The 12,110-nt window shown below is 63.6% G+C and overlaps 2 protein-coding genes across 2 annotated transcripts; both read left to right on the top strand.

The window, feature by feature from the left end:
• Positions 1 to 593: 593 nt before the first annotated feature.
• Positions 594 to 2,927, top strand: LOC103535389 (U6 snRNA-associated Sm-like protein LSm1). The gene is given in 7 exon segments (XM_030464059.1): positions 594 to 606; positions 609 to 638; positions 1,215 to 1,283; positions 1,943 to 2,058; positions 2,762 to 2,792; positions 2,795 to 2,878; positions 2,881 to 2,927. Coding segments are annotated over 7 exon segments (390 nt in total).
• Positions 2,928 to 4,532: 1,605 nt separating this feature from the next.
• LOC103535390 (G protein-coupled receptor kinase 5) lies at positions 4,533 to 11,483 on the top strand. The gene is given in 19 exon segments (XM_030463921.1): positions 4,533 to 4,623; positions 7,585 to 7,680; positions 7,821 to 7,933; positions 8,458 to 8,535; positions 8,932 to 9,032; positions 9,135 to 9,227; positions 9,322 to 9,385; positions 9,479 to 9,619; positions 9,703 to 9,831; positions 9,833 to 9,866; positions 9,869 to 9,893; positions 9,971 to 10,008; positions 10,196 to 10,285; positions 10,385 to 10,593; positions 10,692 to 10,829; positions 10,927 to 11,064; positions 11,143 to 11,206; positions 11,209 to 11,273; positions 11,388 to 11,483. Coding segments are annotated over 19 exon segments (1,764 nt in total). The 5' UTR covers positions 4,533 to 4,571.
• The last annotated feature ends 627 nt before the right edge of the window (positions 11,484 to 12,110 follow it).

Below are 12,110 nucleotides of genomic sequence, written 5' to 3' on the forward strand. Positions count from 1 at the left end.
CCCCTCCGCTCGGGTCCAGGTGTTCCGGGCGGGGTTCGGGGGCTACCCGCTCCGCCAACAACCCCTCCTGCCCGCCTTGTGCCCCGGTGGGATGCGGATCCCGATCCCGTGGTTGGGGCAGAGACGACTGCGGGGCTGCACCGATAGGACGGAACCCGGAAGATATTGCGACCGCCGAAGGAAACCCGTGGGCTGGCTGCCCACCTGAGCCCAGCGCGGCCCAGGGATTGGAGCAGCGGGCAGGTCTGGCCAGCCACCCTCGGGTGGGTTTTAGAGTGCTGATATCTGCTGCTTCTGCCGCCGCCGCCTGGCCTCCCCCCGCCCGCCCCCCGGGGTTAACCTGCGGGCCCGCGGGCGGGCGAAGGCACCCGGGGGCCGCACCGGGCCCGGACAGCGCACAGCGACCGCAGGGCTGCTGGGCGCCGCCCGGCCCGCCCCGCACCACCGCCCGCCTTCCAGCCCAATCAGCAAGCCAGGGTCCAGACCGGTTCCACCAATCGGATCCCGCCGTCGCAGCGACGAGCGGCGCGGTTTAAGGGCCCCGCCCGGCCGCCCGGGCTCATGGCGCGTTTTCCGCTGCGGGCGGCACCACCATGAACTACATGCCCGTACCGCCAGCCTCATCCAGGACATCGACAGTGAGTGCGGGGACGGGACGGACCCGACCGGACGGCTCTCCCTGACAAGCCTCATGGGGCACCCGCGTCCCGCCAGCACCGTCCTGCGGAGTCCCTGCCCCCCGCCCCCCCCTCCCATCCCAGCGGGATGGTGACGGGAGACCCCCCGCCTCCCTTGGGACCCCTTCCCCCCTGGCCCCTCTTCTCTGTAGGTGCTGCTTTCCCCGTGGGAAGTCAGAATCCCCTCCCTGTGGCTGCTGTTCCCCCCCGCCCCGTGGGGTGGTTGGAGCCCCCGTTCTCCGTGGGTTCTGTGTGTCCCCCCCACCCCCCGTGGGGCGGTCGGACCCCCGAGTTCCCGGTGGTTCTGTTCCCCACGGGACGCTCGCCCCCTCCCTCCCCCACCCCGAGCTCCCTGTGGGGGCTCAGACCCCTTCTTTTCTCATGGGTGCTGCCCCCCGTGGGCACCGGTCCCGCGTCCTTGCTCCCCTTGGCCCTGCCGGTGCCGCTTGGCCCCTTCCTGGTTTCCCCGCGATGTATTTTGGGGCTGGGGGTGCGCGAGTGCCCACGCATGGCCCTGGCTGACCCCTTCTCCCGCAGAGAAACACCTGGTCCTGCTGCGGGACGGCCGAACGCTCATCGGGTACCTGCGCAGCATCGACCAGTTCGGTAACGTCTGTGCGGGGGTCTCGGGGGTCTGAGGGAGGTCCCGGGGGTGTGCGGGGAGTCCCGGGGGGCTGCAGGAGGCTGAGTCCCGGCTTTGGACGTGCCCTTGTGCAGCCGTCTGTGGGGGCTGCTGAAGAGGAGGAGGAGGGGGGAAGCCCCGTGGTGCCCATGGCATGGGGAGGGTGCTCTCAGTGTCCCCTCCCCAGTGGTGCCGTAGCAATAAAGAGGGAGTTTGGGTTGGGTGAAAGTTCCTGGTTCATTCAGCCCCTTCGGTAGTGGGTGTGGTTTTTTTTTTTTTCAGCTAGAAACGTGAGTTTTCAATTAAATCAAGTTCTGGGCAGCACTGTGGTGGCAGGGTGGTGGGTTTTTTCAGGTGTGTTGTGTTGTGGGATTAAACTCTTGCACGTTCCCCTCGGGCTTGGTTGGCGTATCCCAGTTTAGGTGCTGCTCCTCCTTGCCTCTGGCACCCACTTTAGGGCAGAAATAGCCCAGGGAGATTATGGCTCCATTGTCTTCTCTGCCCATCATCAGCCTGGGGTGTCCAGGCTCTGTCATGTCACCTGCTGGTGCCATCACTGCTCTGGGGTTTCTGGGGTGGGCGACCCTCTTTCTCTCCAGGAACCACAGCCAACAAGGTGCTGTCTCTCTCTCAATCCCTGCAGCAAACCTGGTGTTGCACCAGACCGTGGGAGCGCATCCACTGGGCAAGAAGTATGGCACATCCCACGAGGCATCTTGTGTGAGAGGAGAGAACGTTGTTCTGCTGGGGGGGACAATAGTAAGTAGTGCCCTGCCTCTGCCCTGCCTGCTGCTCCCTGGCTGGCCCAGGCCTCAGGGGGACACCGTCCTGAGTCGGCTGGTGCTGTCACACTCACACATCAGCCCAGTTGCTCCCTAGGAGCCCCCCTCCCATGAACAGATATCCTGGGGGTCCCCTGTCTTCCCTCGGGGGGCCCTGCCCACATCCTCCACCTGTTTTGGGTGCCTCCAGCACCCGCTGTTTTACATCACCGTGAGCCAGTGAGAAGCCCAGGTGTTCACAGGACCAAGTCCCCAAGCTGGTGAGGGCCAGAGTTGGGGGACAGACCCTGCCTCTGGCCTCAGGAACGTTCTGCTCCACTGACTTTGTCAGGAGTGATGGGGAACATCATCCATGGGGCAGCAGGACCTTGTAGAAGTCTGGATGTCCTGAAGCCCAAACACAGAGAGGGGGGGGTGCCAGTGCCCCAGGGAGGCACAAGTGTGAATCCTTGATAGCTTTTTTTTCCCTTCCAGCCTGGGAAATGCCTGACTATGAGATGGGCTCAGCAGAGGTGATCTCAGCCCAGCTCTGAGCTGTCCCAGGGGCAGAGCTGTGCCTGGAGCATCCCAGGGGCAGAGCATCCTTGGAGCAGAGCTGTGCTCGGAGCATCCTCCTGGGCAGAGCATCCTTGGAGCAGAGCTGTGTCCCTGTGGTGCTGAAGGGTCCATTTCTCTTGCAGGACCTGGAGAAGGAGAGTGACACCCCCCTGCAGAGGTATCCATCGAGGAGATCCTGGGAGGCAGCGGTGGAGCAGCAGCCAAGCAGGAGTCAGAGAAGCTGAAGGTGCAGGCACTGAAGGAAGGGGCCTCTCCGTGCCCCGGGCAGACACCCTGGACGAGTATTAGGGGTGCTGCCCCTGGGACCTTCCTCCATGGCAGAGCCAGGGGTGCTCTGTGACCCCGCCAGTGCCGGGCAGGTCTCTTGGGAAAGGCGTTTTTATTTCCAGAGGGTGTTTTCTGTGGCAAGGTAACTGGTGAACAAACGATGCCTTTGGTTCCTCCTGTGGAGAAGGAGGAGAGGAGTGTTGGGCTGTCTCAGAGCAGCCAGGAGTGCTGGGGAGCCACGAGTGTTTGTGTTCAGGAGGTGAATCCCGGGGGTCCTTCGGGTTTATTTGCTTTTTTTTCCTCCTCCTCCTCTCGTGACTCCGGGTGAGAGTTTTTCCTTGATGTGTAAATAAATCCTTGATCTCAGCAACCATGGTTTGCCCTGTGTTTCACATCTGTTCCTCACCTTCTGGACCAACCCCCCTTGTGCAGCAGGGGAAAGGGGACCCTTGGTCCTGCACCAAAACAACAAAAAGCTTTAAGGACGTGTGTGAGACCCCTCCCTGGGTACCCCTGCACCCCAATAAGGGCACCTGGCTCCCCCCCAGCCTAGCTGTGGCTGCTCTGCTGCAGCTCCCGCTCCCTCATCCTCTGATCAAGAAGCAGCCAGCTGGGATGGCCCAAGGCTACTGGCCACACTTGGTGACCAGTAGCCACTCTGCTCCCGCAGGGTGTCCTGGTGCTTTGGAGGAAAGCCACAGCAGGTAGGAGAGTCCTTCGTGCCTGAGGCTGTTTTGGGGTGCTTGGTGGCAGTGTTGGCGTGGTGGCAGAGGGGCAGGGGTTGGAGGTGGGGAAGAGCAAACCCTGGGGGCTCTCCTGGCCTCTCCCCTGGGGAAGTGCCTGGGACTGGGGGGTGAGGGTCCCCACCAGTGGGTTTACCCAGCCCAAGGGGCTCTTTTCATTGCAGAACGAACCCAGCCCCACAGGGAGAGGTCTGGCTGCAGCATTTCGGGGCAGCAAACAGGCTGGGGTGCCCCCCCCTCTCGCCCCAAAATGTCTCACGGGGTGGGCTTTGTGCTTTTGGGGAGAAAACACCTCTTCCTGGTTGTGTTTGCCTGTGGGGGATCTTGTTAGCCCGGTGGTAGAACGGGTGTGAACAAGGAATGGGATTTCTTGCTTTAACAAAATAAAAAAACACAACCAGAAGCTTTTAGGGGTCTGGGGGGGCTCCTGCACTGTCAGGAAACTCCTTTTCAGTTCTCTGGCTCTGCAGCCCCTGGTGCTGGGGGCGGGGGGGGGTGTGCTTAGGGGGACTTTGGGACCCCCTGGTTTGGGTAGGATGGGCCCCCCCTCCTTGTGGGTCTGGGGTCTTGTTCCGAGGAAGAGGAGGAGGAGGATGCTGTCCCCACTGCTGGGGGTCCAGGGCTGCTGCCCCCATCCTGAGGGGGGTGCAAGGAACTCGTACGGCCCGAACCCTTTGGGGCTGGGGGGGATCCCCAAAGGGGGGTGGGCGCTCCCCTTTGGTGGGGCTCGGTGCTGCCTCTTACATAATCCCGTGACGCAAGGGGGCGGCCCGTGACGTCACGGCGGTGACGCACTCCCGGAGGCGGCCGGTTGCGGCGGGAGGTGCCCGAACCGCCCCGCGCCGCCGGCCGGGGCAGCAGCGGGGGATGGTGTGCGGGAAGGGGGGGCTGCACCGCCGCCAGCCCCCCCTTGCCCCGCACCATGGAGCTGGAGAACATCGTGGCCAACACCGTCCTGCTGAAGGCCCGCGAAGGTACCGCGTCCCCCCGCCCCGGTCCCGGGCGGTATCGTGGACCCTGTCGCCATCCCGGTCCCGTTCCCACGCCGCATCCTGGCTCCCCCAAACACCCCCTGCACCCCACTCCCATTGGGAACCCTCGGTTGGGGCCACCCCACGCGCCCCCGGACCTCGCCGTCCGGGGTGGGCTCATCCCGGTTGGCATCACGGAGCCCCCCGAGGGGACAGCAGTCCCGGCGCTGCGGGACACGTCTGTCTGTCTGTCCGTCCGTCCGTCCCTCCGTCCCACGACCCGTGGGCACGGGCAGGGCACTACAAAAGTGCTGTAGGTGCCGTTTCCCTCAGCAGTTTGTGTGTCGAGACCCCCTGGGTGCAGGGGGTGGGTGGGCCAAGGGCTGCTCTGTCCCTCTGTCCGTTTGTCCGTCCGTTCCCGCCCGCAGGACGCGTCCGGACTCTCCGGAGCAAAACTTTCCTGGTGCCGGGAGGGTTCGGTGCAGGCCTGAGCCGAATGCCCGGAAAAGCCCAGCCCGGCCGGGGGAGCTGGGGGCTCCTGGGGCTCTGGGTGCCCTGGTTTGAGGCAGGGGGAGGCTTTGGGGGGGTCTGTGCCCCCCTACAGCGGGGCTTGGCACGGGCTCCCGGGGCGTGTGGGCACCTTTGTTTGTTTTTGGTTTCCTTTGGAAAACCGGCACCCTCCTCACCGAACCTTTGTGACCGAAAAGTAAACGGCCCCAAGAGCCACCGGGCGAGGTGGGGCACCTTGGAGGCCATCCCGTGGGTTTGGGGTTTGTTTTGTTTTTTTTTAAATCTCCCACTTCTAAAGTTTCCCTTGACCCTCGTTGAGGTCGCTGCTGGGGACTCCGAGGGAAGGGTTTGTGTGCAGGGGGCTGGAGAGGTTCCCTTGCTGGGAGGCTGAGGTTTGGCACTGGGAGCAACCCAGTGGTGTCCTGGCTCGGGGCTGGACCCTCCTTCTGTCCCATGGGATACCCTATGGCCACCCATGGGAGTGGGGACCTCATCCAGACTGGAGAAGAGGCTTTTGGCCTGGGGAATGAGCGGGACTCGGCTTCCACGAGTGCCCAAGGGGTTAATGTCCGTGTGGGAGAGGTGCCGGGAGCCGGGAAGTGGAGCGGGACGAGGTCCCTCCCAGGTGGCCACTTCCCTCCCAGGTGGGGTGGGGACAACCAGAGCCACCCCAGTGGAAGCTGAGACCCCACTGAGGGTCCTCATGCTTGGGTGTTGGGGGCTGGCATCGTGCTGGAAGTTATGGGGGGCTGAGTGAGGTCCAGCCCTGGCACAGCCATCACTGCTGTTGGGGGGCTCTGTGGTTTTGGGGTCCCTGAGCTGCTGCTGCCCCCCAGGAGGATCCTGCTCAGGGGAGGGGTCCCTCATGGCCCTTCCTGCTGCTCAGTCAGGGGCTTTGTCCCCCAGAGGTGACTGCAGGGGGGGTCTGCAGGACTCTCTGGGTGACCTTCATGCCCAGCTCTGAGCTCTCAGGGGAGCTCTGGTGTCCCCGAGGGCTTCCAAAGCTCCGGGACCAGAGGGCGGAAGCATCCGGGACACAAACCCTGGAGTGTGGTGGCACGGAGGAGATAACCAGAAGTGAGTAAAGCTTTATGGCTCCTGGGGCAGACAGGTCCACGCCTCACCAGGCATCGGTGCCATCTCCCCACACAGTGGCTGGTGACAAGGGACACTGAGGGACACGGGGAGACCCACTCCTGCCTGCCACGGGGCTGTCATTGCCATCAGCAGTGATATCTCCATGTCTGGACAGAGCAGAAAGTTGCCTGGGCTGGGGTGGGAGAGGCAGTGCTGGGGAGGGACTGAGATGTGTTTTGCTCTCCTGAGCACACTCCAGCTGGAGGAGTGTGTCCTGCTCTGAGCCCACCCCCCCCTTTGCCCTTTGGGGGTCTTAGGATGGCTCTGCCACAGGTGGGTTTTGGTGCAGTTTCACCCAGGGATGCCCTGGGAAGGTGGTGCTCTTCCTTGGGTGCAGGTGATGAGCATTAATATGTTTTTATTATCAGGGAAAACAAGTTGAAATTTGGAAGGAGAGCAGTGAAGTGTTGGGGGGTGCCTGTGGGGTCCCTGGAGGGAATCCCTGTGAGGTCGGGGCTGCCTGTGTTGGGTGGTCCTTGGGGCAGACAGAGATGGGTCCTTTGCTGCTCACCCTGGGGGGCTTCAGCTTCTCTTCTGAGTGCTCAGGACCCTGTGCTGCCAGTGCCAGGTGAGCAGGGTGCTGGGGTAAATAGGGTGCTGGGGGGATCCATGGCCTCCTGGCTGGCGTGGGGCTGTTCCTGCTGGAGGAAGTGAGCTGATGACTGCAGGAAGCTCTGCCGGGCTGGAGCCCAGCACCGTGGCCTCCAGCACCGAGGTGTCCCGTGGGCTCTCCTCGGCGTCACCCGGGCCAGCAGGCTTGGCTGGCCACCAGCTGGGAGCTGTGGTGCTGTTGGGTCCCTGTAGGGATAACCACGAGTCAAGTGTCTGCCCAGGAGGAGTGTGGGGCCACCCCTCTGCCCCCTCCTCATCTCCAGGGGGGTCTCAGGAGGCAGAGGCTGGGGTCCTGGCTGGCAGGATGAGTGGCTTGGAGGTGGGGATTAGGAAGCCAGATGTTTAGGGGAGGGAGCAGTGCAAGGCCATGGTGGTGTTTGGGGGAGGAAAGCTACACCCACAGGCTCGGCTGCCCCCACCACTTGGTGATGCTGGGGGGTTGAGGGGTCCCATCCCCATCCCCACTGGAGCTACATCCAGGCAGGGATCCCCACGGTTGCTGGGGACAAGGGGATCCTTCCAGGGTGTCTTTTCCTACAGGGCTTTAGAGTTGCCCAAAACCCCAGTGCTGGGGTCAACATGTGGATGATGGGTGGTGGTGGGATGGGGGGGGGGAACCCCCGAAACGGGGCTGGGCAGGTTCTGCTTCCCCATTGCCCCATCCCGGGCTGGTGTGACCTCTCTCTCCCTCTCCCCCGGCTGCAGGAGGTGGCGGCAAGAGGAAAGGCAGGAGCAAGAAGTGGAGGGAGATCCTGCGGTTCCCCCACATCAGCCAATGCCAGGAGCTGCGGAAGGGCTTGGGTGAGCCCGGGGAGGGCACCGGGAAGCGGCCCCGGGAAGCGGCTCCGCGCTGGGGCCAGGGGGAGCTGTGCTCAAGAGGCAGCGTGTCCCAGGGCTGTCCCGGAGGTCCCAGGGCATGTCCCCCCCCCTTCCCTTTGCAGAGCAGGATTACGGCAGCCTGTGCCAGAGGCAGCCCCTCGGCCGCCTGCTCTTCCGGCAGTTCTGCCAAACGCGCCCGGAGCTCCTGCGCTGCATCCGCTTCCTGGACGCCGTGGTGAGGGATCCCCGGGCTGAGACGGGGGTGCGATGGGGACCTTGTCCCGGGACGTGGGAGGGAGTGTCTGGTTTGGGTCCCCAGCCGGGTTTGCAGCGGGTACCCCCAAGGGGTCTGTGGGGGAGGCAGGGACCACCCCACCCCTGTTTCTCACAGGATGGGACTCTGCATCCCAGCAAAATGCAGCTGGGAACCCATCAGTGCCTGCTGCCAGGTTTAGCTTGGAACTGGGAGAGCTCAGTGCTGGCAGTTGGGAAACACCAGCCTTGGAAAACCAGGGCTGCACAATGGGGCTTTCCTGGGGGTCTTTAGGGTATGCAGGGACCCCACAGCCTGGGGGGGACATGGGCTGGTACAATTGCCTCTGCCTGTGCTCGTCCAGCTCTTGCAGGATGTTTCTTTTCCCCATTTTTAATAACTTTTAATAACTCAGCAGAGGTGTGGGAGGGGCTCAGTGGGGGGCAGAGGGCAGAGCCCTGCTGGTGCCCCTGCCTGCAGCACCCTCCTCTCCCCACACACCTTAGGGGGACTACGAGCTCTCCCCGGATGAGAAGAGGAAGGAGATGGGGGAAGAGATCATCCAGCAGTTCCTCCAGCAGGAGGTGAGTCCTGGGGGGCTTTACTCATCCCCCATCACCCCCCCCCCAGGGCTAGAGCAGGGTGGGACAAGGATGGGATGGGGGCAGGGGGTCCCTCACTGGCTACTGAGCTGTGTCCCTGCTCTCTGTTTATCCTGGCGGTCCCTGTGCCAAGCAGGCCTGGGGGGTGGGATGCAGGGGTAGGATGCGGGTGGGATGTGGGTGGGATGCAGGGGTGGGATGCAGGGATGGGATGCGAGTGGGATGTGGGTAGGATGGAGGGGTGGGATGCGGGTGGGATGTGGGTAGGATGCAGAGGTGGGATGTGGGTGGGATGCAGAGGTGGGATGTGGGTGGGATGCAGGGGTGGGATGCAGAGGTGGGACATGGGGGTGATGCTCCCTCTGCTCCCCCTGGCAGTCCCCAGATTTCCTGCCTGAGCTTGGCCAGCCCCACGCCATCCGCTTCCTGCAGGACCTGCAGCAGGGCCCCTGCAAGGATCTCTTCAGCAGCTGCCTGCAGTGAGTGTTCTGCCTGGGGAAGGGCATCGGGGAGTTTGTGGGTGCCTGGGGTGGGGGTGGGGGGGGCTGCAGGGGATGCCCACCCTCCTCTCTGCCCCCCAGGCCCCTCCATGAGTACCTGAGTGGGGAGCCCTTTGCTGACTACCGGGACAGCATGTATTTCGATCGGTTCCTGCAGTGGAAGTACTTGGAGAGGTGAGGGAGGGGGTCTGGGAGGGGGTCTCCAGGGGATTTTGGGAGGGTAGGGGGTGTCTGGCTGGTCTGATGTGTCCCTGGGCTGTGTTTCCAGGCAGTCTGTCACCAAGGACACGTTTCGGCAGTACCGGATCCTGGGCAAGGGTGGTTTTGGAGAGGTATGGCCGTGGGGAGAGGAGGGGGGCAATGGTGGGTTTGGGGAGGGGGGGATCACCCCACTGCCATCTCTCCTCTTCACTCTCCCCCTCCAGGTGTGTGCCTGCCAGGTGAGAGCCACGGGGAAGATGTACGCCTGTAAGAAGCTGGAGAAGAAGCGGATCAAGAAGCGGAAAGGGGAGGCCATGGCCCTGAACGAGAAGCAGATCCTGGAGAAGGTCAACAGCCGCTTCGTGGTGTGTGCCGGGGGGTCCCGGGGAGGGGGTGTTGGGGGGGGGGGGAGGTTTGGGGCTGGTGCTGATGTGTGTGGGGTGTGCAGGTGAGCCTGGCCTACGCCTACGAGACGAAGGATGCGCTCTGTCTGGTGCTGACCATGATGAACGGGGGGGACCTCAAGTTCCACATCTACAACATGGGCAACCCCGGCTTCGAGGACGAGCGCGTGGTCTTTCTACGCGGCCGAGATCTGCTGTGGGCTCCAGCACCTCACCAGGAGGGCATCGTCTACAGGTGAGAGGGGTGAGGGGGTCAGGGAGAGGGGGCTGGATGAGCTCCCCCCTCCCTGCTGAGCCCCTCTGTCCTTGCAGGGACCTGAAGCCGGAGAACATCCTGCTGGATGATGATGGTGAGGAGGGAGCGGGTCAGGCTCTGCCCCTGGCTTTGGGGATGGGTCCGTGTCTGCTGGGTGGGGGCTCTGGCTGAGTTTTGGGAATTTAAGGGCAGGGATTTAAGGTGGCCCTTCCCTGGGATGCTGCTCTCTGTGCAGGGGCACCTTCCCTGGGGTGATGCCCTCAACCCCCTCCCTGCCCCAGGCCACATCAGGATCTCTGACCTGGGCTTGGCCATCAAGATCCCCGAGGGTGAGACCATCCGTGGCCGTGTGGGCACCGTGGGCTACATGGGTGAGCAGGGGGGATGGGGGCTGCACCGGGTGGGCTGGCCCGGCCCGGGGGAGGGTCCTGTCCCCCGGGCACTGATGGGTCTGGGGCGGTGCCTCGCAGCCCCGGAGGTGATCAACAACGAGCGGTACAGCTTCAGCCCTGACTGGTGGGGTCTGGGCTGCCTGGTGTACGAGATGATCGAGGGGCAGTCGCCCTTCCGTGCCCGCAAGGAACGGGTGAAGAGGGAGGAGGTGGAGAAGAGGGTGCAGGAGGAGCAGGAGCCCTACTCGGACAAGTTCAGTGAGGATGCTCGGGCCATCTGCCAGATGGTGAGCTGAGGAGGGACTGGGTCTCCCTGAGGAGAGTTGGGGGGGGGCACCAGGATGGCTTTGTCACCACTGTTGTGACCACTTGTCCCCCTCCCCAGCTCCTGGCCAAGGACCCCAAGCAGCGTTTGGGCTGTGGGGCCGAGGGGGCAGCTGAGGTGAAGAGCCACCCTTTCTTCAGAACCATCAACTTCAAACGCCTGGAGGCTGGCATCATGACCCCCTCCTTCGTGCCAGACGTGAGGACAGGGCAGGGCTGGGCACTCATGGGGGGGGGGGGGTGGGAGGTGAGCCCTGATCTCCCCCCCCCCCCTCCAACAGCTCTGCCTCCCACAGCCCCGGGCAGTTTATTGCAAGGATGTTCTGGACATTGAGCAGTTCTCCACGGTGAAAGGGGTCAACCTGGACCAGACAGACAACGATTTCTACGCCAAGTTCGCCACCGGCAGCGTCTCCATCCCTTGGCAGAACGAGGTATGGGGGGGTCCTGCCTGCTGCACAACCCCTGGGGGCTTGCCCCTGCACACCCCTGGCTGACCCCGAACCCTCCAGATGATTGAGACCGAGTGCTTCAAGGACCTCAACGTGTTTGGACCCAGCGGAACCCGCTCCCCAGACTGGACTGGCAGCAGCTGCCCGAGCCCCCCAAGCGCAGCCTTCTGCAGAGGCTCTTCCGACGCCAGGTAAGAGGTGGGGGTTATTGGGGTGGTTTTTGTTTGTTTTTTGATTTTTTTGGGGGTTGGGGAGGATGCTTCAAGCCCCCCCTGGCTCACCATCTGTCTGTCTGTCCCTCACAGCCAACTGACTGCACCCCTGGCACCACCATCCACCCTGCACCCGACCACCGTCAACTCCCACCCACCCACAGCCAACTCTGCCCCGGATCCTCCTGACCCCTTCTACCCTCCCAGGAGGGGGGGTCGGGCAGCCCCCAGCCCCCCCTGTGCCCTCTCAGGGTTATCCCAGACTGGGGCCAGGGTCTCTGGGGATGCTGGTGCAGATGGATGTGGATGATGAGCCTGGCAGCTCCCTGGTCCCCTTTCCCCCAGCCCCCACCGAGTGTTCAGCCTGTTCTTGGGGGGGGAGAGGGGGTCCTGCTGTGGGACCAACCCCCTTACACCCCCCTGGCTGCTGCCAGGGGAAGGGGCCAGGGCAGGGACCTGTTTTTGCTGTGTTTGCACCCATTATCTTATCACTGCTCGGTGTCTGACCTCTGCAGGCACGGGGGGGGGCTGTGGCTTTATCTCTGCTCTCCAAATAGAAACAAAAGCAGCCTTGGAGTGGGGGTGTCCCGACCCCCTGATCCCACTGCGGGGTCTTCACGGGGGGAGGGATGAGGCCACCCCAACAGAGCCCCCCACCGAGGGGGTACACAGCCTCTCCCCTCTTGCTCCAGCCAGCACGAGGTGATTTGGGCTCAGAAAAGGGAATTTTTTCCAAAATGGCTGAGGCGGGATGGGGGGAGGGGGAGGAAAGGTAGGGGGGTTCCCCTCTGCCCCTCAGGACAGCTCAGGGCAGTT

Source organism: Calypte anna, chromosome 22 (genome assembly GCF_003957555.1).
Source record: "Calypte anna isolate BGI_N300 chromosome 22, bCalAnn1_v1.p, whole genome shotgun sequence".
In the NCBI taxonomy this organism is placed as follows: domain Eukaryota; kingdom Metazoa; phylum Chordata; class Aves; order Apodiformes; family Trochilidae; genus Calypte; species Calypte anna.